The 26,810-nt window shown below is 44.3% G+C and overlaps 1 protein-coding gene across 1 annotated transcript in view; it reads right to left on the reverse strand.

Moving 5' to 3' along the window:
- Window positions 1-26,810, reverse strand: part of EXOC3L4 (exocyst complex component 3 like 4) — a 123,887-nt gene that overhangs the window by 50,485 nt on the left and 46,592 nt on the right. The window contains exons 3-4 of the mRNA XM_056851258.1: window positions 3,684-4,091; window positions 800-1,240 (exon numbers count right to left, since the gene is read on the reverse strand). Of these exons, the coding sequence (XP_056707236.1) occupies window positions 800-1,240; window positions 3,684-4,091 (849 nt within the window). The remainder of the gene's footprint in view (window positions 1-799; window positions 1,241-3,683; window positions 4,092-26,810) is intronic.

Genomic DNA, 26,810 nt, shown 5'->3' on the forward strand with positions numbered 1-26,810 from the left:
AGCAGACACTAGGGATATCACTGGCCTGTGTCCTGCCAGTCCGCTCAGCAAAGAATGAAGTTTTTCTCCAGCCTAAGAAGCATCACTTCGACTAAAAGGGGCTCTTCTCTCAGAAGGAGAGCCACTTAAATTGGAGGACGTTTCTTGAGGCTGGAGGAAGACTCCATACTTGGCTGAGTCTGGAAGGGCTGTTATTGGTTTGAACAAGGCACGTTGAGTGCATTTCCACTGTGGCCTTCCTGTTCACAAAATTTGTTTGTTTGCTAAAGTACTTCTACCCCACTTTTTCCATCATGAGATAATAGGGTTGCCAACCTCCAGGTAGTAGTTGGAGATTACAACTCCTGCTATTACAACTGATATCCAGCCATTAGAGATCAGTTCACCTGGAGAAAATAGCCACATTGGCAATTGGACTCTATGGCATTGAAGTCCCTCCCTCCCCAAACCCCACCCTCCTGGAGATCAGTTGTAATAGCGGGAGATCTCAAGCCGCCACCTGGAGGTTGGCAATCCTAGGTGGACTCTGTGGCATTAAACCCTGCTGAGATCCTTCTGCTCCCCAAACCCCACCCTCCACAGGCTCCACCCAAAAAATCTCCAGGTATTTCCCAGACTGGAGCTAGAAACCCTACCCATGCTGCAAAAAAAAGGAAAAAAAAGAAAAGAAAAGAAACCCTACCCATGCTGAGCGCTGACCACAAGCAGAACAATTCGCATACCCATTTCCAGGCCCAGGTACCCATGTTTGCAAAGCCAAGAAGACCAACAGCGACCCAGTAACATCTTAAATTCTTACCAGACGGTAGTTGTTTTTTATTACTATCATCTTCAAACTCCCCACTTTCCTCTGGAGCACTGCTGTTTCCTTTACTAGCGTGCACACAATCTTCTCTGTGTGCAAAGTTGCTCTTTCTCAACCGTTTGCTGGATCTGAGGATTCCTGGCTCTTTCGTTGACGTCTCCTTGACGGATTTCGAGGTTCCTCTGCTGAAGCTCAGCATTTGCCCGAGAGACTTCTTGGGGCTTTTGGTCTCCTTTCCTCCTTCATCATCCAAAGGTGGAGAATTCAACTGGGCCACCCAACAGCTGTCTTCGCTCTCCGTGCATTTCTCTGGAGGCCCTGATTCCGATGGCGACTCTGCTTTGAGATCAGCCTCCTGCATCCCTGTTTTATTGTCATCCATGTCAGCGTTGTAGAAAGTGACAGTGAGAAAGTCTGAGGTGGGGACCGTGACTACTGAAAAACAAAAGCAACGGGTTGGTCTGAGAGATAGTGACTGGCCCAAGCAGGACTGCCTACTCCCACAGTTAAATATTGAAAACATTATTTAGTGGCTTTTCTACCTTGCGGAACTCAAGGCATCTTACAATGTAAATAAACCGACAATTATACATTATAATTAGGGTTGCCAGGTCCCTCTTTGCCACTGGTGGGAGGTTTTGGGGTGACGCCTGAGGAGGGCGGGGTTTGGGGAGGGGAGGTACTTCAATGCCATAGAGTCCAATAGCCAAAGTGGCCATTTTCTCCAGGTGAACTGATCACTGTCGGCTGGAGATCACTTGTAATAGCAGGAGATCTCCAGCTACTACCTAGCGGTTGGCAACCCTAAAGGAATTGCACAACAATTTCCAGGCCCAGGTACCCAGCTTTGCATTCCCAAGAAAATCAGCAGTAACCCAGCAAAGGGTATCGGCACCTTCAATTCTTACCAGACAGTGGTTCTTTTGTAATACAATCGTCTTCAAGCGTCCCACTTCCCTCTGAATGACTTCTGCTTTCTTTGTGGACCTGACCTTCTATCCATCTGGTTGCAAACCGTTTGCTGGATCTGAGGATTCTGGGCTCTTTCGTTGATATCTCTTTAAAGGATTGCGAGATCCTTCTGCTGAAGCTCTGAACTGTGGCGAGAGGTTTGCTGGGGCTTGCAGTCTCCTTTTCCCCTTGGCTAGTCAAAGGTGGAGGATTTAACTGGGCCGCACAATAGCTGTCTTCACTCTTCGTGGATTTATCTGGAGATCCTGCAGGGCCTTATGATAGAAAGGTTTACAACAGTATGAGTGGTATGGATACAGATATTTCCCTCTCCTTATAAAAGGGTATGAGAGCCAGTGTGGTGTAGTGGTTAAGGTGTCAGACTAGGACCTGGGAAACCCAGGTTCAAATTCCGGCTCTGCCATGGAAACTTGCTGGATGACCTTGGGCCGGTCACATACACTCAGCCTCTACCCTGGCAAGTACTTGGATGGGAGACCTCCAAGGAATACCAGGTGTGCGAGGTGGCGGCAGGCAATGGCAAACCACCTTTGAACGTCTCCTGCCTTGAAAACTCTATGGGGTCTCCATAAGTCAGCTGTGAGTTGACGGCAAAAATATATATGTATTGAAAAATAACAGGGTCACCCAGGGAAATTAATCAGCTGGCTGTAGGCATGAAATCAACAGAAGTTAGTATTAATTCAGTCACATTATTCATTTGTGGAATTCTCTGATTGGAGCTGGCCGCTCCAGGTTGGGAAATTCCTAGAGATTTGGGGGGTGGAGCCTGAGGAGGGCGGGGTTTGGAGGGGGAGGGACCTCAATGCCATAGAGTCCAATGGCCAAAGAGGCCATTTTCTCCAGGTGAAACCAACTCTGTTGACTGGAGATCAGTTGAAATAGTGGGAGGTCTCCGCCCCCGCCTGGAGGTTGGCAACCACACCTGTGGCTCTTCTTCTTTCTGTACCCCTTGGTTTTCTTAATGGGGGGGGGGAAGGAAGGGTAATATTAAATTTCTTTCTAACGTGGACCGCCTCAATTCGCCTTCCAATTCTTTTTTCAAAACACAGCCGAAACGAGCAGATAAAGTGAGAACAATACAAAACTGAACGCAAACAAAATGGAAACTTCTGTTGTGAAGCAACGTCTTCCTATTGCAGATTATGACAAGGCAGAACTGTACAGTTTTCTAATCACAAGCTCCCTGCATGGGGCTGCTCTTAGGCGATAACACAGGGTCTGGGAGCGTGCGCAAACTGGCCTCTTGAAAACATGAGATGTGTGTGTGTAAATTTAATATGGGTCTGGTTGTGCCAGACTCAGGAGCTGAGGTAGAGCAGCTCTATACGGAGTATTACTTATGGCTGCCAAACTCCAGGTGAGGTCTGGAGATCTCCCAGAATTACAACAGATCTCCAGACTACAGAGATCAGTTCTCCTCTAGAAAATGGCTGCTTCAGAGGGTGGACAGGGTTGCCAGGTCCGGACTGGGAAATACCTGGAGATTTGGGGGGTGGAGCCTGAGGAGGGTGGGGTTTAAGGAGGGGAGGGGCTTAAATGGGGCCTAATACCATAGAGACCACTTTCCAAAACAGCCATTTTCTCCAGGCGAACTGATCTCTATCACCTGGAGATCAGTTGTAATAGCGGGAGATCTCAAGCCGCCACCTGGAGGTTGGCAATCCTAGGTGGGCTCTGTGGCATTAAACCCTGCTGAGATCCTTCCGCTCCCCAAACCCCACCCTCCACAGGCTCCACCCAAAAAGTCTCCAGGTATTTGCCAGACTGGAGCTGGAAACCCTACCCATGCTGTGAGCTGACCACGAGCAGAACGATTCGCATACCCATTTCCAGGCCCAGGTACCCATCTTTGCAAAGCCAAGAAGACCAACAGCGACCCAGTAACAACATCTTAAATCCTTACCAGATGGAGCACTTTCCTCTGGAGCACTGCTGTTTCCTTTACTAGCGTGCACACAATCTTCTCTGTGTGCAAAGTTGCTCTTTCCCAACTGTTTGCTGGATCTGAGGATTCCTGGCTCTTTTGTTGACGTCTCCTTGACGGATTTCGAGGTTCCTCTGCTGAAGCTCAGCATTTGCCCGAGAGACTTCTTGGGGCTTTTGGTCTCCTTTCCTCCTTCATCATCCAAAGGTGGAGAATTCAACTGGGCCACCCAACAGCTGTCTTCGCTCTCCGTGCATTTCTCTGGAGGCCCTGATTCCGATGGCGACTCTGCTTTGAGATCAGCCTCCTGCATCCCTGTTTTATTGTCATCCATGTCAGCGTTGTAGAAAGTGACAGTGAGAAAGTCTGAGGTGGGGACCGTGACTACTGAAAAACAAAAGCAACGGGTTGGTCTGAGAGATAGTGACTGGCCCAAGCAGGACTGCCTACTCCCACAGTTAAATATTGAAAACATTATTTAGTGGCTTTTCTACCTTGCGGAACTCAAGGCAGCTTACAATGTAAATAAACCGACAATTATACATTATAATTAGGGTTGCCAGGTCCCTCTTTGCCACTGGTGGGAGGTTTTGGGGCGGAGCCTGAGGAGGGCGTTGTTTGGGGAGGGGAGGGACTTCAATGCCATAGAGCCCAATTGCCAAAGCGGCCATTTTCTCCAGGTGAACTGATTTCTATCGGCTGGAGATCACTTGTAATAGCAGGAGATCTCCAGCTAGTACTTGGAGGTTACAACCAAAAAAAGCACAGCCAGATTTAAATATTAACCCCAATGTTCAAGATATATATGCATATTATAATTATTTTTTAAAAAAACTCTAAAATACCATATTATACAATTAGGACTGCCAATAAATAAAAACTAAATTAGTCTCTGTCATCTGAGGCTAGATTGGGGGGGAGGGCAAACTGAGAAAAGGCCTTCGGAGGTTTTTTATGCATGGCTGTTCCCCTAGCAGTCACCCTTCGGGTGTTTGTGTTGATTATGCAGGCTTCTGACCATCAGAGGTTGCCTTACTCTCCCTCTGCATTTTCCTGCTTTTTGCCTGCATTTTCAAATTCGAGATAAAACAGGTCCCTGAAAACATGGGCAAAATGTGGGGAAAGTCAGGGGGAGAGCGAGGTGACCTCTGACGGTTGGAAACCGCATGCATAATCGACACAAAGACCTGAAGTTGTTGGGGAGGTGACCATGAGTGAAAGAGCCATGCATAAAAGACCTAAGTCCTAGATCAGCACTTTAACTGCTAACTGGGCTCCCTGTGTTTTGAATGGGACTAGCAAATCCAGAAGTTTTCTATTGCCTCCCAATTGCTCAGATGTAGACCAGACCAGACAGAGACGAAGATTCAATGCAGAGCCACCACCAAGTGCACTCCAATGGAAGAATCTTCAGGATGACCAGCAAAGGAGCTTCTCGAATGGCAATAAGCTATATCAGAATCAGATTTATTAGTACAGCATATGCCAGTAAAACATTTGTATCATCTATGCATGAGAAATAAGCTATATCAGGTGACATGACAAGGCCTGGAACTCCACAAAAGATTCCTGGTCAAACTTGCTTTGTAGTCTGAACAGCTGGGAAACACTACTTGCTGGGATCCCCCACCTGCAGCTATACACAATACAGCCATTCCATCTTCTTAGGACTTTGCCCCCTTTATTGTAAACTTGGCAAGAGCAGAGTCTAGCAGGCGGTCAGGTGACCCACCACCATTGTCTCTATTGATTTTTTTCCCAGACTAAGTCCATATTTGTAGACCAAAGTCTGTTTCTGCATTTTTTTTGTTTAATAATGTCAATGATTATGCGGGAGTAGGGCTGCCAACCTCCAGATGGGGCCTGGAGATCTCACAGGATCGCAACTGATCTCCAGGCTACTGAGATCAATTCCCCTGCAGAAAATGGCAGCTTCCGAGGGTGGACTCTATGGCATTATTTCCCTGTTGAGGTCCCTCTCCTCCTCAAACCCCACCCTCCCCAGGCTCTACTCCCAAACCTCTGCCCCAAAAATCTACAGGTATTTCCCAACTTGGAGCAGGCAACACTAAATTATGGCTGGCAACCATTCCCCAGTGATCTTTGATTTATAGTTTGGGGAGTTGGTTGTAGGTTTATTTCCCCCTTGTTTGGTTGTAGTCGTCTACTAAGGTGCCATAAGATGCTTGATATTTTGGCTGCAACAGACAATCCCACCACCTCCTGAATTTGTCTTGTTGGAACTTGTCAAAGGCTGGGAAAGGCCCAGCAGTAGCTGCTCTTGAGGACACTCACCTGGACTGATCCTGCCGTTCCTCTAGCTCTCCTTCCACAAATGGGCATCAAGAGGTTTTCTCCACAGAGGCAGGGTGGTATGTCATCTTATTCAGCTTTATTTTGTGAAGAAAGGTACAGTGTCCTGAACTCCCAAGTAAGATCCTTTTGCGTTTGGAGGGGATTTAGGTGTGTGCGTTATACGGAAGGGGGAAAATGTTCCATTTTCACTTTCTCTTTCTTCTAATGCAAAAGAAAATTGAGTGCTGGAAAGAGGGATAAAGGCTCAGGGGAAATTCCATCTATCGTGGCTTAATAATTTACAAAGCATGTGATAAGAGAGGCAACATTCTTTGCACAAAAGTTTATTACACAAGCACAAGGGACTTTTTTTACAAGATCAAATAACAAAATTGTCAGGCAACCAGAGATGAGAGAGTACTCCCCTACGGTTCTGCTATTTTTTAATTTTATTTGAACATATAAAAGGTCTTGCCACTGTAGTGCATGCCCTGGGAATATCTAGGTTAGACTACTGCAATGCGCTCTGCTTGGGGCTGCCCATGAAGACAGTGCAGACGCTACAGCTGGTATAGAATGTAGAGCTTAGGGTGGTCATAGGGCTATAGGTTCCCCAACTGCCCGGTTGTGGTGGGCAATTGCCTCCCAATCAACCAGACTGCCCGCTGACCAGCTGATGGCCAGCGGGCAGAAGCAGGAAGGGGAGAGCGACCCCACCCCCCATATGATCCTGGGGCAATACTGTTACTTCCGGGTTCCTAGTCCCGCTGTCTGCACGTTCCCTGGAGTCACAGTGTGCAGACAGAGGAGCTAGGAACACTCCCGCCTCCCTTCCTGCTTGGTGTAGTGGTTAAGAGCGCTGTTTGGAGCGGTGGACTCTGATCTGGAGACACAAGTCTCTTCAGCATGGGCTGAACTTTAAAGACCAACACGATTTTCAGGGTACCAGCTTTCAACAGTCAAGTCTCCATTTGTCAAGCGTGGTATAGTGGTTAAGAGTGGTGGACTCTAATCTGGAGAACCGGGTTTGATTCCCTACTCCTCCACATGAGCGGCGGACTCCAATCTGGTGAACCGGGTTGGTTTCCCCACTCCTACACCTGAAGCCTGCTGGGTGATCTGGGTCTAGTCACAGTTCTCTCCAAACCCTCTCAGACCCACCTACCTCACAAGGTGTCTGTTGTGGGGAGAGGAAGGGAAGGAGATTGTAAGCTGGTTTGATTCTCCTTAAAAGATAAAGTTGGCATATAAAAACCAACTCTTCTTCTTCTTCTTCTTCTTCTTCTTCTTCTTCCTGTTTTTATGAAAAAGTAGTGGAGGATGAGGGAGGCAAACTCCTGGCCCTCCTGAGCTTTTCCTGTCATGGAGAGATGGAGACGTGCATAAAAGTGGAGCATTGAGAGAGAGAATGGAGGTTACCGCACTTGTATTCCCACCGATGTATTAAGAGTTTGAAAATGTTATAAAAAATACTGTTCGCACTTTGTTTGGCCCCTTTAGCTGTGAAGACGCCTTCCAACCATTTATAAGCCGTGGTATCCAAAAACCCTTTTAAAGCGATGTTTTTTATAACATTTTCAAACTCTTAATACATCGCTGGGAATACAAAGTGCAGTAACCCCCAATATTTCTAAGCCTTGTTTCTTTAGTTCAGCCTGCAGATGGCAGTCTCCTTTCTCAAACAGAGCAAAAACTCCCCCTTCTGAAGGGAGCTGCATGCCTGGCATTCAAGTAGCAGTAATTCAATCTACTACACTGTAAAGTGGTCCTTTCTTCCAGTCTTGACAAAGGGAGCTTTGACTCTCGAAAGCTTACACCACGAAAATCTCGTTGGTTTGTAAGGTGCTCCTGGACTCGAATCCGGCCTTTCTTCCGGTCCAGCTCGTTTCTGCTCACTGGAGAAAAATCCTTAGACAGAATGCATCAAGGTAAGGATAGGGAAGGCATAACTTATTGATTGGGTTAATATACCCCCCCTTTGCTCCCCAAAGTGACTTACAATATTTTACTCTTCTCCATTTTTTCCTCGCGACAAGGAGGTACTCCTTGCGAGATACCCATGCAGGTGAGCAAAATCAAGTGAGTCACAAGAACACAAGAGATATTATGCTGAGGGCAGAGCTGGGTTATCAGTTTATCAACCGAGCTTAGCTGTCACATCTTTCCTGTAGAAACGTGGGGATTTAGCTTGACATGGTGTGGAGGGTTTTCTGTCAGCCCTACCTGGAGAAAACGGCCACTGTGGAAGGTGGACTCTGTGGCATTATAACCCATTGAAGTCCTTCCCCTCCCCAAACTCCCCCCTCCTAAAATCTTTGGGTATTTCCCTGCTGGCAACCCTATGGACCAGTGGTCTGATCCAGCAGGGATCTTCTTATGTTCTTATGTTAGATCCATCAGTCTCAGTAATGTCTCCCTGCCTGGCAGCAGCAATTTGAAGTGGACCAAGCAGATAGTTAAAAATACAGAAATCTTTTTCCTCCACCATGAATCCTACCATACAAATGGCATGGCTAATATTGATCCATACCACTAAAAAAAAAGAAGAAGGCATATCCCATGATGCCCAGGAGAAAGGTAGGCACAAAAAATATTTCAAATAACTAAAATGTGCATTTTAAAGTTAACTGTAAAAATTAAAATTCTGCACCAAGAGAATTCTGCAACCAAGTGAATTCTGCAACCTGTGTAAATTATGCAAATTTGAATAACTTCTCTGATTTGTTCCTATTGTTCTAGTTCTTCATGTAGTGAAGAGGAGCAAGGTTTATGTTGGCAACTAAAGTCCTGCACAAAATTGTAAGCAGTCCTATCGGTCTATGCAAAATCCAGAACGAGAAACAAAATCCATGTAATACTTTTTGTTTGGGCCAACGGAAATGACACAAAACATTGTTCAAACTTTCGAGCTCATCAAACCTCTTAATAAAGCTGGATGTTATAATTTTAAAACAAGAAGGGGGAAAATGCAGATTTTCCAGATATCAGGACTAGCGGGGTAACCATGTTAATCTATTGTCGAAAAGGGAAAGTCCAGTGGCACCTTAATGACTGACAACATTTATTCCACTATGAGTCAGAGCTCATTTCCCCAGACACAATGGAAAGAAGCAAAATCATTTTCCTTATTGTTGCACAGAAAATTACAGGAGGAGACGGTAAAGAGGGAGGAGCTAAGCAAAGAGACCCTGTCTTGCTGGCTTTGGATGTGAGAGGCTCACAAGCACACAGTTTAATAGTTGTGGGTATTAGATTACCCGAGCATTCTCCCCTCCAATCACTGGTGATCTTACTCAGCAATTCCTAGGGCTTCTGCAATTTTCATCAAGCCCCACCCACAGAGCTTCAAGGAGCTGGAGAGTTACCTCGCCCCAATAAGTGTGTGGGCTATGGGATCTAGATGTATTGGTGCTACGCCAAGATATGCTTGGCATTAAAGTCAGACCATTCGTCCATCTGTCTTGGCATTGCCTACTCTGGTGGGGTGTAAATCTCTAGGGCTGTAGGCAGAGAATGGTTTTCCTCCTGCTTGATTATGAAGGTTCTTGGGCACTGAATGTCGGACATGCATGTGAGACATGTGGTCTATCAGCCACATTCCCCCCTCGTCCTCTTCCCAGGTGCCATGAAAATATACCCTGTGTTCATTTATCCCCTAACAGAATACAGAAAAGGAAGAATGTAAACGAAGATGTAAGTAAATGCTGGTTCTGTAAAATAGACAAGGCAGATTTTTATCATATGTGGTGAGAATGTATTAGAGCTACAACTTATTGGGGAAAAGTAATTAATATTATATCCAAAGGTCTGGAAATAGAAAACCAGAAACAATTTTATTCAATTGTCTACTGATCATACACAAGAAATATCTCGATATAATCCTCCACATGTTAACAATAGCAACAGTAAATTTTGCTAGATGTTGGAAAGGAAAAAATTAACCAGATTTAATTAGTTGGTTTGAAAAAGCAAAAGAGACCTATGTCTTGATTAAATTGACTTATTACCAAAATGACAAAAACATAGAGGATTTAGAAGAAGTATGGAGTTGAAGGGAAGGCAGCAAGTGCCTTGAGAGAAGACACAACGCTGTCTTGTCTTTCTGAGGATTGTTCTCTTCTATATTGAGCAATCCCCGTTTTATTAGGCATCAGACAATAAATACCAAAGTTAATGAATAACAAGACAATAGGTTCATGACAGAGTTTACGGGAGAGCACTCTCAGGTAAAAGGATTAGAAGGCAAGGCAGTGAATGATTTACAACACTACGTGTGAGCTGTGACCAGTTCAAGAGGTGAACTTTGGCCAGGAGCATTTCAGAGACCCAGAATTTGGTTGCGGACCAATATTCCAATAAAGGAATGCCCAGTATCCAAAAGTGGACTTTGACCGGGAGTCTTTTAGAGGTAAGATTTCAGAGAACGGTCACAGGCAACGCCCACGTGATCTGGGCATGCCCACCAATCACACGTTGCCTATGAGAACTTCCTACATGGAGTCCCATCATTTCCAGAATGGAAAATATACTTAAAGGTTTAGAATCAGATGGCGGTGGTTCATAAAGCGATCGCTTGTTCGGGAATATTATATGTTTTATTTGTTTTGTATCTCTATTTGTTTTTTGGTTCTTGTAGGTTATCCGGGCTGTGTAACCGTGGTCTTGGAATTTTCTTTCCTGACGTTTCGCCAGCAACTGTGGCAGGCATCTTCAGAGTAGTAACACTGAAGGACAGTGTCTCTCAGTGTCAAGGGTGTAGAAAGAGTAATATATAGTCAGAAAGGGGTTGGGTTTGAGCTGAGTATTGTCCTGCAAAAGTATTGTCCTGTAAGTATCAAGATAATGTGCTAATGAGGGTATGGTATGTTAATATGGAACCATTGTATCCTGAAGTGATCTGTTAATGTGTGTAATCCAAAACTAATCTGTATGGCTATTGTTGAATGTTGTCTTTGTCTGGAGGTTTTTCAGGGCAGGAAGCCAAGCCTTATTCATTCTTAAACTCTCCTCTTTTCTGTTAAAGTTGTGCTGATGTTTGTGAATTTCAATGGCTTCTCTGTGCAATCTGACAAAATAGTTGGTAGAATTGTCCAGTCTTTCAGTGTCTTGGAATAAGACCCTGTGTCCTGTTTGTGTCAGTCCATGTTCAGCCACTGCTGATTTCTCAGGTTGGCCAAGTCTATTTGTTTTGGTTGATGTTTGGATTGTACTGTTCCTTTTTTAAATGCTGTAATAAATGTTATTTAAAAAAAGAAGAAGAAGAGTTGGTTTTTATATGCCGACTTTCTCTGCCACTTAAGGGAGAATCAAACCGGCTTACAATCACCTTCACATGAACACATGAAGCTGCCTTATACTGAATCAGACCCTTGGTCCATCAAAGTCAGTATTGTCTACTCAGACTGGCAGCGGCTCTCCAGGGTCTCAGGTGGAGGTCTTTGACATCACCTACTTGCCCGATCCCTTTAACTGGAGATGCCAGGGATTGAACCTGGGACCTTCTGCATGCCAAGCAGATCCTCTACCACTGAGCCACTTTCCCTTCCCCTCCCTACAACAGACACCCTGTGAGATAGGTGGGGCTGAGAGAGTGTGACTTGCCCAAGGTCACCCAGCTGGCTTTGTGTGTAGGAGTGAGGAAACAAATCCAGTTCACCAGATTAGCCTCCACCACTCATGTGGGAGGAGCAGAGAATCAAACCCGGTTCTCCAGATCAGAATCCACCGCTCCAAACCAGATCAGATCAGACTCTGCTGCTCCAAACCAAATATACCCTGTGTTGCATGTATAGCAACCCAGTCAGAGCCGCCTTCTGGATCACAGGAGGCTCACAGTGATAATTTTTGCACTGATTGGTTGGGACGTGGTGCCAGTTCTTGATGCATAAAGTACCTCCGTCATGCACTCGAGGTGTGAGAAATGCCAGGTGCTGCTGGCACAGGCAAGCTGCGGGTGATCGTGGAGATGGGACCATGGATACTGTGGGAGGCGAGAGACGGCAGATTCAATGTGCCTCTATCAAAGCGAGAGGATGCCCTTTATCCACAAGCCCCCTTTTATCTGCTTGAACGTAGGTGGGAACTTGGCAAAGGGAAAAGGCCGTTGCTGAGCTTGCGGCAATGGCGGCAGGCCTTTCCTGTTCCTTATCATCGGGGTGGGTTAGTCTGCCACGCTTCTCCCGTTTTGTGTTTCTGAACAGGTCTCTCATCCATCTCTCCTTCCACTGCTGATAAGAAGTTCATCTCTCATCTAGAAACAAGTCACTCTGCAGAAATGGCCTTGTGGGTTTCCATAGTGACTATGCCTGAATCCAGATCCAATACATTCCTTTTTAAAATATATTTTTTTTAAAAAATTCTCCTAGGTGCAGATTCACCCTTGGCTGCAAGAGTTCCTTCTAGCTCATGCTATCAACTCTGCAGGATGGTTTTGTAAGGCCAACATTCTCTCCCATTACCCCTTCTCAATGCCTCTGCTCACCATTATATTCTTGGTTGTCTGTCTACAGAACCAGAAGGGCTTCTGTAAGTAGAACATCCATTGAAATGTAGTTGTAAAATAATTTTTAGAACTTATTGTCAATGTCCCCACTGCCCAAATAAACCCCATTACTTTAAAAGCTCGCAGGTCCAGAGATCAATGCTTGGATAAAAAATAATAATTTTTGTCCCACAATATGTCAAGCCAGAGGGACACTTCCATACATCCATTCCTATTGACATTGCAATCCTATGCCCAATTACTCCAGTCTAAACCCACTGAAGTCAATGGCTTAGACTGGGAAATAGGATTGCACCATTATTCTCCTTTGTTTCTTGTGCCAGTGGCAGCACTAGGGGAAAAAAAGATCATTTGGGTGTTAGAACTGTGATGAAAGTTTGGGGGCAGGGTGGGGAAATAATCTCTGTCTCACATCTGTGAACTCTTACAGGGAGACACATTTGCTGGCTTTGGGGATGATTGCACTGCATCTGATTGATTAATTGATTGATATCCTTCTCTGTCCCAGAGCACCTTACAGCTAAACAATTTACAACCATAAATATAAACATTATTTGGGGCCATTATTTGGGATCAGTGGACGAGGGATCTGAATTGCACTGTAGTCTTTGTTGGCATTCCGGGTGCTAAACTGAACACTGCTGCTGTTCTAACTGCTCATGAAAATTGAATATGGTTTAAAGGATTAAATATCCTTCACTCATGAGGAGACCTGCTATCCCTTTCCTCAAAAGCTATTCATTCATTCGTTCGTTCGTTCGTTTGTTTGTATGTTTCGGCACCACTTTTCCTAAAGGCTCAAAGTGCACAAGAGGAACTTGTTCATAGGATCCAAGCCTTGGTGTCCAACTACGGAGACCTCGCTACAAAGTTTCAAAATAGGATTCATTTTGTGTAAAAAAAAAACAAGAGGGCGCCCCAACCCAACCCATTTCACCATCTGGGCATTAGGGTGCCCCTGCCAATACAGTAGCTGGCATCCTTGTTAAAATATATTTTCCTCTTCCTACACCCCTCTGTGTCCTGCCCCCAGTGACCCACTTTTTCATTTCTGTTTACAGCCCCTCCAAAGGGGAGGGAGCAATTGCTAATTTTTGCAATGTCCTGAACTAGAAACCACAAAGTAGAATTATTTACACAGTGTAAATTCTGAATTTTCATATTCTAAAGACTTGGGCTGCACAGTAATTCAGTGATGCATCACTATCGGCTTACATTAAAATTAAAATTTAGCAAGGTAGATGCCTTCTGCTGGGCAGTGGTATGAGAAGGTGTGGAACTTTCAATTTTAGATAAGATATCTTCACAGCTCAAAGTAGCAAATAGCTTATCTTACTCTATGAACTTTTTAAATAGATGGCTGCCTTTTCTAGAATATGTGGAGAAGGGGGGCATCACGAAGTAAACTATGCCCACGAAACTATCGTATGATTTGCATTTATTAAGTTCTGCTAAGTGAATACAACAAATGGTATGATTTCTGTAAAATGCACCAATGTATAATAGACCAAGTATTGGAACATATCTCGACTGTACAAGGATGTTTAACCTACTGCTGTTGTATGTTTATTTTTGTTGTTGTTATTATAAACTAAACTTAAAATAAAGAGTAGAATACTCTGATCAGAGACCCCGGAGAACTACTACCAGGCTGAATAGACAATACTGACTTTGATGTGAGCTTCATGTGTTCTCTCTGTCTCTCTTTTTCTGAGGATCTAAGGTAGAGCAGCACATTAGCTACCCAGTTAGGTTTGGCAGATCATGCCTGGTAACTGGTGAGGGGTTGGGGTGGAGATATGGGGGGGTGCTGTGTTAGAACATTAGAACCTAAGAAAGGCCATGCTGGATCAGACCAAGGCCCATCAAGTCCAGCAGTCTGTTCACCCAGTGGCCAACCAGGTGCCTCTAGGAAGCCCACAAGCAAGACGACTGCAGCAGCATTGTCCTGCCTGTGTTCCACAGCAATTAATATAATAGGCTCCTCTGATCCTGAAGAAAACAAGTATGCATCATGACTAGTATTACATTTTGACTAGTAACCATGAATAGCCCTCTCCACCATTAACATGTCCACTCCCCTCTTAAAGCCTTCCAAGTTGGCTGCCATCACCACATCCTGGGCAGGGAGTTCCACGATTTAACTGTGCTGTTGTTGTCTGTGCATCTACGTCACTTCCAGGAAAAACCCAGAAGTGAGGTAGGCAGCTCTAGGAATTGCAGGAAACTCTGTGGTAAAACCATAGAGTTCCCAGTGATTACTAGAGCTGCCCTAGTCTCATCTTGTTTTTTCCCAAAAGTGATACGGCGGTACGGACAATGCAGAGAGTTTTTTTTAACATTCCTCGTGCCGCCGCTCAGAGCAGGAAAGATCCTTTTTTTTGCTCATGATTCATAGGATAAGCCAATGATTCTCGATGAAACACATTTGCTTTTTGTTATCAAAGTTCATAAAAGGCGCACACTTCTCAACAAAACAATCCACAATTTGTCTTTCACATGAATCCTAGTGGGCTAGCTTTGCCATAAAATCATACTCCTGTGCTTTATCAAGCTGTTCCCCAACAGCTAAGGGTTTCGTTTCTCTCCGGCATCTAGCATAAATAACTCTGACAGCTCATATCGTATATCAGACCTGCTCTGAAATATACTTTACCCTTCGTATACACTGAAACAAAACTTATAGTAATGAATCAAAAATTCTAGGACATGATTTATAGTGGATATTTGTCAGCGTTTATTTTTCCACCATAACAGGATAATGTCACCCTTTTGTTACACCCTGCCAACCAACAGGGCTAGGCTGGAGATAATGCACATTCTGATGTATTTACCTATCACATTTGGACACCCTCCTTTGCTTCAAGGAGTCACGGAAGTAGACATGGGATTATCCTATTTTATCATTGCTACAAACCAGGGGCTAAGAAATGCCCGTTTGCTCAAGGCCACACAGCATTAAATGGCCAAGACAGGCATTTGAACCCAGAACTCCCAAGTTCCCCAGCTGGAGATGTGGGATTGTTAATGCAGTTCAAAGTAGGGATCCACAAACACCTGGTTGTAGAGGCCTGATTTTTCAGTAATCAGACTGACAGTTCATGGATCTGGTCATGGGTATTTGGCATGTTGCTTTGCTGTATTCCATACTAACCATGCAGTATATGGCTTCCTGTGCATTCTTGTTCTCATGCAACTGGACTTTCTACTACCCCTTGCAACCGGACTTTCTACTTTCTACTATCCTTGCTGCATAACTGCTCCGCTCAGCAGGCAATTGCTTAAATAGACAATTCAATCATTCACTAATCCTATAAATCAGTCATCAATAAATGAAGAAGACTTGGTTTTTATATACTGACTTTCTCTAACCTTTTAAAGGAGAATCAAACCAGCTTACAATCTCCTTCCCTGTTGTCACGGTCTCTGACATAGTTATGGTATTTTGTGTACATGTGCATAATTAATTCCATGTAGAGCTTGAACACAACATACAAACTGAACAACAAACTGCAGAGGTTTGTGTAATGAAAAGCCTGGCAACAGCTTGCAAAATGCAAATGTCCTTAGAACAGGCTGACTGAATTCTCTCAAGGTCTGAATTCTTTCAAGAGCTAACTAACTTACCCTGGTCTTGTCCTTGAAGGGAGAAGAACAGAGTCATTTTTCACTATCTGCCAGAAAGGTGTATCTGAAATTATCCTTCCTGATTCAGCTGCCAGCTGTCAGCTGCTCATATCTCAAGAGCAGAAAAGTCCTGCTATCCTCAAACCTTGAGAAGGTCTACTCAAAGACCTCAAGGCTATAAATGCAGTAAGCTTCTTGCTTTCTATAACCTTGCTGAAGGCTATGTTTCCTACTGACCAGATGGTTACATGTTACAATGTGAGCAATAATTGTGTTTTATGATTTATATAGTTATATATTGTATTGTAGATTTCTAAATAGTCTCATTTAATTCGTATTGTACTGAAGATGAGAATGGTATGAAAATTGAGTATATGGAGTGATCATGGAGCTCAGAGATGATTGTTTATACTTTAAGCAAAATAGACTGAAAGGAAAGGAAGCCCATATTTGGTCATGGGGAGAAGCTAATAACCTGAACAGCTGCAACTGTACATTATTGCACTGCTCGTGTTATCTGAAAGTGGGGAGGAAGATATCCCTCCTGATGGTAAAATCAACACTCTTAATGAGTCTGAAACAGTATAAATACAGCCACAGTAAGACCAGAGAATCAGAACCTTTCAAAGGCTCTCAAGAAAAGGCTGACTGGTATGTATGGCTTAAATACATTACTCTAGACTTTATGAATTAGATACTTTGAACTGAATCAGAATAATTTGACTGTTATATTTTAGAAGTTGGATTTTGAAACTGAATACTATGTAAGACTTGCTTGCTTTTACTTCATACATTTTAAATACATACATTGTACTTTGACAAGAGTTTTTATAGAAGTGTTAAAGACTGATAATCTGCATTTACACATATTTTACTAGAAGTATATCAATAAAAAGACTTGCTTTTTAAAAGTAGGTAAAGTTGTTGAGTCCTGCTTACTCGATGACTGGCTGAATAAGATAACTTCACTTCTCAGTAAGTGATACATTCTAAGAGCCTGTCATCTGAACAGCACAACCCGCTTCACTGTATTTCAGTAAAGTCCTACCCTTCAGTGTTTGTCTGTGACGCTAATGGCTGGTCAGTTGGCATCAGCAGTGCCTTTGTGCATGCACAGTTTTAGGAGACTGATGCAAACCAGTTTGGCAGGCATTCGCAGCTGCTCAGCTCGAACCAAACACACCAGATTGCTACCTTTGATGATGAACCTTCAGTTCAACCACTGAAGGTGTTCACAGTGAAATGGACAGTTAGTTCAGAGCTTGTACGTGTGAACCGGAAGCTAAGAGAGAAGGAAAAGGCAACAGATATAGTTCGGGGTCCCTGCTAACTTTGTCTGGGGAGAAAACCCTGTAGGTGCCCCTTCACCGTGGGAGCTGCATAAAGAAAAAGCCCTACTTTATGGAGGTATCTATGACATCAGCAGCTTTTGCACCAATTCCCATTCTCATCTCAGCCCTATTTGCATGTCCGGAAACCTACAGGCAAAGACTGCCTTTGTTCAAGCTTGGAATCAAGAATGTAGACATACAGGGATACATAACAACCAGTTTGTCTTTTTGGCTACATTTCCATACTTTGTTTCCCCACTCCTCCACATGAGCAGCGGATGCTAATTTGGTAATTGAGTTGGTTTCCCCAATCCCCATTCCTACACATGAAACCAGATGGGTGACTTTGGGCTAGTCACAATTCTCTCTGAGCTCGCTCAGCCCCACCTACCTCACAGGGTGTGTGTTGTGGGGAGAGGAAGGGAAGGTGATTGTAAGCCGGTTTGATTCTTCCTTAAGTGATAGAGAAAGTCAGCATATAAAAACCAACTCTTCTTCTCCTCCTTCTTCTCCTTCTTCTTCTCCTCCTCCTCCTCCTCCTCCTTCTTCTTGATGGGTAGCAACCTGGAACTTCTTCTGAGATACTGTTTAAAGTGGCGTTTTGAAAATGTGCTACGTCTCAGCTTTCCCTTTCCAGATGGGAAACCATCTATTGCCTATCATATTAGGTGTTGTGGAACACAGGCAGGATAATGCTGCTGCAGTCATCATGCTTGTGGCACCTGGTTGGCCACTGTGTGAACAGACTGCTGGACTTGATGGGCCCTGGTCTGATCCAGCGTGGCTTTTCTTATGTTCTTATTACAAACCATTCTTATATTCCCTACCACCTCTTGCCACCTCTTTTCCAACCACATTTTTTTTTAAAAAAACCCATTTGGGCTGCAATCGAATTTTGAGATTAATTGTGCAGGAGGCTGAACAGGTGCTAAGTTGGATGCTCGATGCTCTTAACAAGGTCCTGACATCTTTGCTGATACCACCTGCCTCTTCCATCTGTCACGTTCGGCAAGAGCAAGTGGCTCTGAAACATGAACTGAGAGAACAAGAAGCCTTTGAAAACTCGGTATATTGATTTTGAGCAGGCCCACGTATCAGGCAAGGTTAGTGTTATTTGTACTGAAAACAAAATCCAAAAGCTCTTGAAGCCAGGAGAAACAGAAGCATTTAAGGGGGCAGGTAAGGTTTCTTTCTTTTTTATGCCCTGGAAACAGTATGTACAGATATGTATATAATATGTATACAAAACAATATGTATAACTAAGAAACATAACAATAGAATGTTGTCTTGAGAACAAGGTCAGAATTTCCCTGCACGATCAGTCCAAAGAAGAAGAGTTGGTTTTTATATGCCTCCGCCGCTCACGTGGAGGAGTGGGGAATCAAACCCAGTTCTCCAGTTCAGAGTCCACCGCTCCAAACCACCACTCTTAACCACTGCACCACACTAGCTCTCTTGTGGACTGCATTTGGACATGGAGGTTCTAGTTCACTATTCAGGATCCCATCTTGATTTATGTAGAGTATTTTCACCCTGCCTTTCCTGCAAGGGGGGGTGGCAGGGGTAAGAGAGGTCCTCACTTGTGTGATGTGTGCTCCCAAAAAAACCTGGGGCGAGCAAAAACACTTCAGTCATGTGAGGACAGCAGACAAGCTCCAGGTTGTAAGGTTGCCAGCTCCAGGTTGGGAAATACCTGGAGATTTGGGGGGCGGAGCCTGAGGAGGGTGGGGTTTGGGGAGGGGATGGACTTCAACGCCATAGAGTCCAATTGCCAAAGCGGCCCTTTTCACCAGGTGACCTGATCTCTATCGGCTGGATAGAGATCAGTTCACCTGGAGAAAATGTCCTCCTGTCACACGCCACCATGTCCCCACCTGCCAGATCCCTCTTTGCCACTGGTGGGAGTTTTTTTGGGTGGAGACTGAGGAGGGGAGGGTTTGGGGAGGGGAGGGACGTCAATGCCATACAGTCCAATTGTCAAAGCGGCAATTTTCTCCAGGTGAACTAATCTCTATCGGCTGGAGACCAGTTGTAATAGCAGGAGATCTCCAGCCACCACCTGGAGGTTGACAACCCTGCTCTTGCTGCAGGCTAGACTGACTGAGGGGACAGGGCTCTTACAATTGGTGATATGTGAGCAGCTTTACTATCCACCCATGTTCTGTGACCTTTTGCTCCCTTGGCCCTGAATTCGGAACCTTTTAATAGAAATAAAATTGTATGTTAAAGTGAAAATGACATGGGTTACATTATGATGACCCTTCTGTAGAACCTATGAAGGTCTTTTAACAAAAGCATTTTGCCAGAACATCTCTGTATTCTCAAGAAGTATGTTATTAAAGTAGTCAGGGGATAAAACAGGGCACTTTCGTTGTTATATAAGTTTCTTAAGCCACATTTTTGAGAGTGGAATTTCCTGAAGTCCGGGCAGGATTTATCTCTTCAGATTACAGAGGCCCTGGGGGTGAAAAGAAATCATTTCTTCTGTTGCTGTGGCTACAGGTTCAAAGAGCCAAGCAAATTGCACATCATCACAACCGCTTCTACGGGAATGGATTGGCCACTTAACAAGGTTGATTTCTTGGGACCGGTCAACACTTTGTCCTCTCTAAATGGATGTGTGAGAGGCCTGCGGGGGTACTTGACTGGTAATCGCTTGTCCACACTTGCAGACATTGAAAGATGAGATCCCTGCTCACAGATAAAAAGGTGTTAGATATTGGCCTCTTTTCAAAGAAAGACCTTCAGGTCTGAGGAGTAAACAAAACAAAAAAATCAAAGCCATGGGTACTGATAATTACAGTTCAGCAACCCTCCTTTGTCTCGGAGTCAACATGGCCCAATGGAAAGAATGCTGGCAGTGGACAAAACAGTGTTGACAGGTCAGAGAGCCGGGAGGGAACTCTTTTTCTGCCAAAGAAGCAATCTCAACCATTTTGCTACGAACATGAATCACAATTTGAAATTCTATGGCCCATACTAGGGAATGGGGACCCACAGTGTTAAGGGGGGGGGATGTCAGAGTGACATTAACTTCAGGGCATTTTAAACACACAGTGTAAAGTTTTATTTATTTATTTTTATATATTAGGATACAGAAAAAAGAGAGGGAAAAAGAGGGGGAAACATCAAATAAAAACAATATGTCCATGTCCAAGCTTCCCTATAATAATAAGTATATACCTCCATCATCAACTTTAAACGTACACTATCAAGATCTTATATTAATGGTTAGAGTGACATATTAGTGACATATTGACATATTAGTGACATATTGTTAGAGTGACATATTAAATGTCAGAGTGACATTAACTTTAGGGCACTTTACACACACAGTGTAATGTTTTATTTATTTATTTTTATATATTAGGATACAGGAAAAAAGAGAGGGAAAAAGAGAGGGAAACGTCAAATAAAAACAATATGTCCATATCCAAGCTTCCCTATAATAATAAGTATATACCTCCACCATCAACTTTAAACTTACACTATCAAGATCTTATATTAATTGTTCTTCTGAATTGCATATTAAAAAACAATGAAATTAAAAGCACTTAATTGGTTGTTAATGATCAAGTAAAGGCTATTACATTGCTATTAGTGGATATTCTTTTTTAAGTCAATTGTCTAAAATTACAGGCTTCTAATGCTAAATACTAATTTGAGGTACTATCTCTATATCCGCGAAAAAAACGGTAGAACTTAAAGCACATGAATATTTATCATATAATGGTTGCCATTTCAACTCAAAATAATCTGTTGGATTCTTTTTCATTAGGCGTGTTAGTTTTGACATCAAGGCAAAGTCAAATAGTTTATCAATCCATTCAGCCATGTCCGGAGACATAGAGGTTTTCCAGTATGTTGCATATAAGATTCTAGTGGCAGTGGTTGCATATTGAAAAAGTTCTCTGTGTGTTGAGCTGCACACAGTGTAAAGTTGAAGGGAGGGAAGGCGGCATGGTATATAGGACTGTCGATTCGGTTCATCCAGAACTGAAAAACTGCCGAATTTCCCCCGATTCGGCGGTTTTTAGTTCGAGACGAACCGAACTAAAAAAAAGGCGGGAAACGGGGGAGCCGATTTCACTGACTTCGGGGGTTTGGCGAATAAATTCGGCAGATTCAGGGTTCCCCCCCATGGGCCTTCACGGGGCTTCCATGAAGGCGTGCGGGGGGGCTCTTTAAACAGCTGGGAGGTGCAGATCTGTTTAAAGAGCCCCCTGCGCGCCTTCATGGAAGCCCCATGAAGGCAAGCGGGGAGGCCTTTAAACAGATTTGTGCCTCCCGGCCGGGAGGCACAGATCTGTTCCACCACCATCCCGTGCGCCTTCAGGGGGCTTCCCTGAAGGCGCGCGCCTTCAGGGGGCTTCCAGCTGGAAGGCGCGCGCCTTCAGGGGGCTTCCAGCTGGAAGGCGCAGATCTGTTTAAAGAGCCTCCCGTGCGCCTTCATGGAAGCCCCGTGAAGGCCCACGGGGGGGCGAATTTTCCCCCGAACTCCGGATCTCGCGCCGAACTTCGCGGATCTGAAGCGGGGGAGTTCGGACTTTGGCACATCCCAAATTTAAATGGGCCGAATTTTGCAGAAGCCGAACTTTACCGATTTTTTTTTCCAACAGCCCTAATGGTATAGTCCGATCTCATTAGATCTTGGAAGCTAAGCAGGGTTGGTGCTTAGATGGGAGATCTCTAAGGGGCATTTTTCACAGAGCTTTGCAGCGGTTTCGAATCTGATTTGTGTCGGTGCAAATTTTGGGTTATTCATTGCAGCTCCGGATTTTTCCGGATTGAGCAAAAAAAGCCGCTTTATAACAGCAGCAAATCAAACCACTTTTGAGCCGTTCTTTCCTGTTGGTGCGCGTTTTGTGGCTCAGAGGCCCATGAAGAATTACCAGCCCAGAGAGTGCCACAAGGGATATGTTGCAGGTTAGAACACCTCCATAGATAGGGTTGCCAACTTCCAGGTACTAGCAGGAGATCTCCTGCTATTACAACTGATCTCTAGCCGATAGAGATCCGTTCCCCTGGAGGAAATGGCTGCTTTGGTAATTGGACTCTATGGCATTGAAGTCTCTCCCCTCCCCAAACCCTTCCCTCCTTGGGCTCTGCCCCAAAAACCTCCCACCAGTGGCAAAGAGGGACCTGGCAACCCTATCCATAGAAGACTCTGGAGAGTGAGACCAGACAAGATGCAAAAGAAAAAACCCTGATGGGACTGACATGAAAGGCTCTCTTTTCCTCCATGTCAACGAAGACACTAAATCAGCTATCCCAATGTCCTTGGCACATGGGATGGCTCTTACAACATGAGGTTAAAATCACAAAGAAGCCAGATTCCCTTTTCTTGATTGAAGCAGTTGTGTCTTTTCTGAACTCTCTGCCCGTGAGGGAAAAGGCAAACGAGACTGTCCCTCAAGGCATTAGAGAGAAATCGCTCTTGCTCCTGGCAGTGGGGGAGCTTGGCCTGACAGCCTCGTTGGTTCTGCCCAAGAGGCTGTGCAGTTTGGCTCCAGGATTCCATCTAAAATGCTACCAGTTGGGAACATTAAAATCCATATTTGAAGGACTGCCTTCTTCTATATGTCTCTGGGTGCCAGCATTGTGTTGTGGTTAAGAGCAGTGGACTCTAATCTGGAGAACTGGGTTTGACTCCCCACTCCACATGATCGGCAAACTCTAATCTGGTGAACTAGGTCGGTTTCCCCATGCCTACACATGGAGCCTACTGGGTGACTTTGGGCCAGTCACAGTTATCTCAGAACTCTCTCAGCCCCACCTACCTCACAAGGTGTCTGTTGTCAGGAGAGGAAGGGAAGGCGACTATAAGCCACTTTGAGACTCCTAAAGGTAGAGAAAAGTGGGGTATAAAAATAAACTCTCCTTCTTCTATAGTCGTCAGGCAGCCATTGGTTGGCTATCCCACAATTTAGGGTGGCTGGTTTGGCATTGACCAAAGCCCAGGCCTTTTCCATCACAGCGCCGGCTCTGTAGAATGGGCTCCCAGGAAAGGTGAGGAGGTCCCCTCCTCAAAGATCTTCAGGAGATGCTGCAAGGCCTGCCTGCTTGCCAGTGCTTTTGAGGGGTTTTGAACAACAAGAAACTTTTAACAGGGGGAGGGAGAGAGATTTGAGGTTTAGTATTTTATTTTTTGTTTTTTACCGAAAATGTTTTTAAGTATTATTGTAAGCCACCTTGAACCATGAGGACTGCGGGATATAAACATTTGTGTGTGTGTGTTAAGTGCCGTCAAGTCGCTTCTGACTCATGGCGACCCTATGAATGTAAGTCCTCCAAAATGTCCTATCTTTGACAGCCTTGCTCAGATCTTGCAAATTGAAGGCTGTGGCTTCCTTTATTGAGTCAGTCCATCTCTTGTTGGGTCTTCCTCTTTTCCTGCTGCCCTCAATTTTTCCTAGCATGATGGTCTTTTCCAGTGACTCTTGTCTTCTCATAATGTGAGCAAAGTATGATAGCCTCAGTTTAGTCATTTTAGCTTCTAGGGTCAGTTCAGGCTTGATTTGATCTATAACCCACTGATTTGTTTTTTGTTTTTTGGCAGTCCACAGTATCCATAGCACTCTCCTCCAACACCACATTTCAGAGGAATCTGCTTTCTTCCTATCTGCTTTCTTCATTGTCCAGCTTTCACACCCATGCATACTAATAGGAAATACAATGGCATGAATTAACTTGATTTTGGTGGCCAGTGACACATCCTTACACTGAAGAATCTTTTCTAGCTCCTTCATGGCTGCCCTTCCCAGTCTCAATCTCCTTCTGATTTCTTGGCTGCAGTCTCCCTTTTGGTTGACAATGGAGCCAATTCTCCTGTAGTCATTACTTTTGTCTTCTTGATGTTCAGCTGTAGTCTCTTTTCTGTAGTCACTTTCTCTTTTAACTTTCAGCAGTAGTCGTTTCAAGTCTTTGCTATTTTCTGCCAGTAATGTAGTATCATCGGCATATAATCATTTAAATAAACAAAATTAAATAATAACATGGCTTCTGGTTACCATTTGCTACTCAGTTGGCCAAGTGATTCATGAATCTGCCCTGAGTTGTGGCAATGTATTTTCCTTCCAACTGCAATCCAAGGCCGCACATCTCTTCATAAGAAGTTTGTAACAACCTTCCTCTGAAAAGGCTGGCTGCAGTGTATGAATGAAAAGCAATGAGTGCAAAAAAAAAAAAAACCTTAAAAAACAAAATAAAAAAACCCAAACCCTGCTGTCGCATCATTACAGCAGAGCAAAACACTACTCACTCCTCTTTTCTGTGATGCAATATCAGCAGATGGAAATAGACCAAGGGATATTATCGACCGGATGGAATGGCTGGTGAAATTGAGTGTCAGCTTACAGGCGCTTGTCTGTATGTAGAAACGCATTGTGGGAGGTCCAGTCAATTAGGGGAGCTTAAACCTGAGCTTATGCACTCCTCCAGTTCACAAACAATGGAGAGATTTTGGTCGCCTCGGCTACAGCCACATGGCTTTAGCACATCACAATGGAGTAAGTGGTGCTTTGGGCAGCCAGGAGCCTCACACCGGCTGATGATGGCTCCACAGGCAAACCCATGGCAAGCATGTATCTTGCTTTGTACCCCTTTGGCTTAGCAGATACCCCTCCTCGTACCTCTCCATTATCCCACCATAGATCTCCTAGGCATGCTGATTCCCATAAGAGTGTCTGAATATATTCCTCTCTTTTCAATCTCCATCCTTCCATTAAGAACTCTTAGCATTCATACAGTGCATTCCCAGTGAACATGAGCCAAGAAAGGCTAATGCAGTCTTGAAAGAAGAAGGAAGTTGTTGTCAACTGTGCTGGTCCCAAAGCAAAAGTCCAAAAACCCAGAACACCAATCCACATAGCGTTGCCAGGTCCCTCTTCACCACCAACGGGAGGTTTTTGGGGCGGAGCTGAGGAGGGCGGGGTTTGGGGAGGGGAGGGACTTCAATGCCATAGAGTCCAATTGCCAAAGTGACCATTTTCTCCCAGTGAACTGTTCTCTATAGGCTGGAAATCAGTTGTAATAACAGGAGATCTTCTGCTATTACCTGGAGGTTGTAGTAATCAAAACCACACCTTGTGCTGTACCTACAAAGTTACCAAAACAAAAGCAGCACTGATGGCTAAACACAACAGGTAAGTATCTAGTAAAAACTGTATTCTGTATACATTATTATAAATCGTACAACAATATTCACAATAAACTACATTCCACAATGATCCTATGTGGTTGTTAACAAACAAATGCATAAATCATATCAGGTTGATAACTAGAAATAGTACCTGGAGATTGGCAACCCTAAATCCACATGGCACCTTCTATTGTGTGTGTTTGTAAAGTGTGTTCGTTTATGCATGGGAGTTTTACCTGAGGTTCGTTGCTCACTGGACCCACACTTTCCTGTTGGGAGTCTATGCACCAGCAGTCTCCAAGTTCAAATCAGGAAGTATTTCAATCCCTGCCCCTTAAAATGCTGCTTTGTAATTATCTGAAGTGAGAGAAAAGCCCCTTCCCCAAAACCCAATTGCCGCATAAATAAGCATGTTAGGAGTTTTTTAAAAGCAAAAGCAACAGAGGTATTTGAAAGGAAGGGGGGAGAGACCCAAGCCTTGTTTGTAAAAGCCTTATGCTCAGAAAAAACTCTGAGGAATCAGGAAGCATTTGAATCTCCACCCCTTGACATGCTGCTTTGTAATTGGCGGTCTGCTTGCTGTTAGAGAAACCAAGCTGCTGTGAGAGAAACCAAGTGCTTTGCCTTATGCATGGGGATTTCATGTGGGCTGAACTCAGGAGAGAGGGAAGAATCGGGTTAATAGAGGGATGGGAAATCCCAGGATTTGTGAGGGCTGGCAGCGAGGTCATCTCAAATGGCGGGAAAACTCATGCATAACTCCAAGGAACAACCGAGATAGATGGGGGATGAACGTGAGTGAAAGTACCCATGCATAAACGACCATAGAGAAAGTCTCTTGCTTCAGATTCATGTTTTACTGCGATGGGAACTTTTAAGGTGCATATGTATTTTGTGAGTTGTAGCTGGCCAACCTAAGGGTAATCTGGTCAGACGAACGATCTGCGCACAGCATCCATAAGACACAGCCAGTGGTCTTGCACCACCAAGTTCACAGCATGCACCACCAATCACGGCAGACCCCTCCCACCATAATGTGGCAATTATATATTTCTTTGCTGCTGCAGGAAGGGGCAGCTCTACCCAACAGACAGGTAGAGATCAATTGATTTCTCATTTCCAACTGGAAGCCAAGGAGCATGTGTGACTCTTATTTCTGTCTCTTGTTCCTATACTCGACATCAAAATCTTGACCCAAACCTCAAAACCA

This window comes from Euleptes europaea, chromosome 6 (assembly GCF_029931775.1).
Source record: "Euleptes europaea isolate rEulEur1 chromosome 6, rEulEur1.hap1, whole genome shotgun sequence".
In the NCBI taxonomy this organism is placed as follows: Eukaryota; Metazoa; Chordata; class Lepidosauria; order Squamata; family Sphaerodactylidae; genus Euleptes; species Euleptes europaea.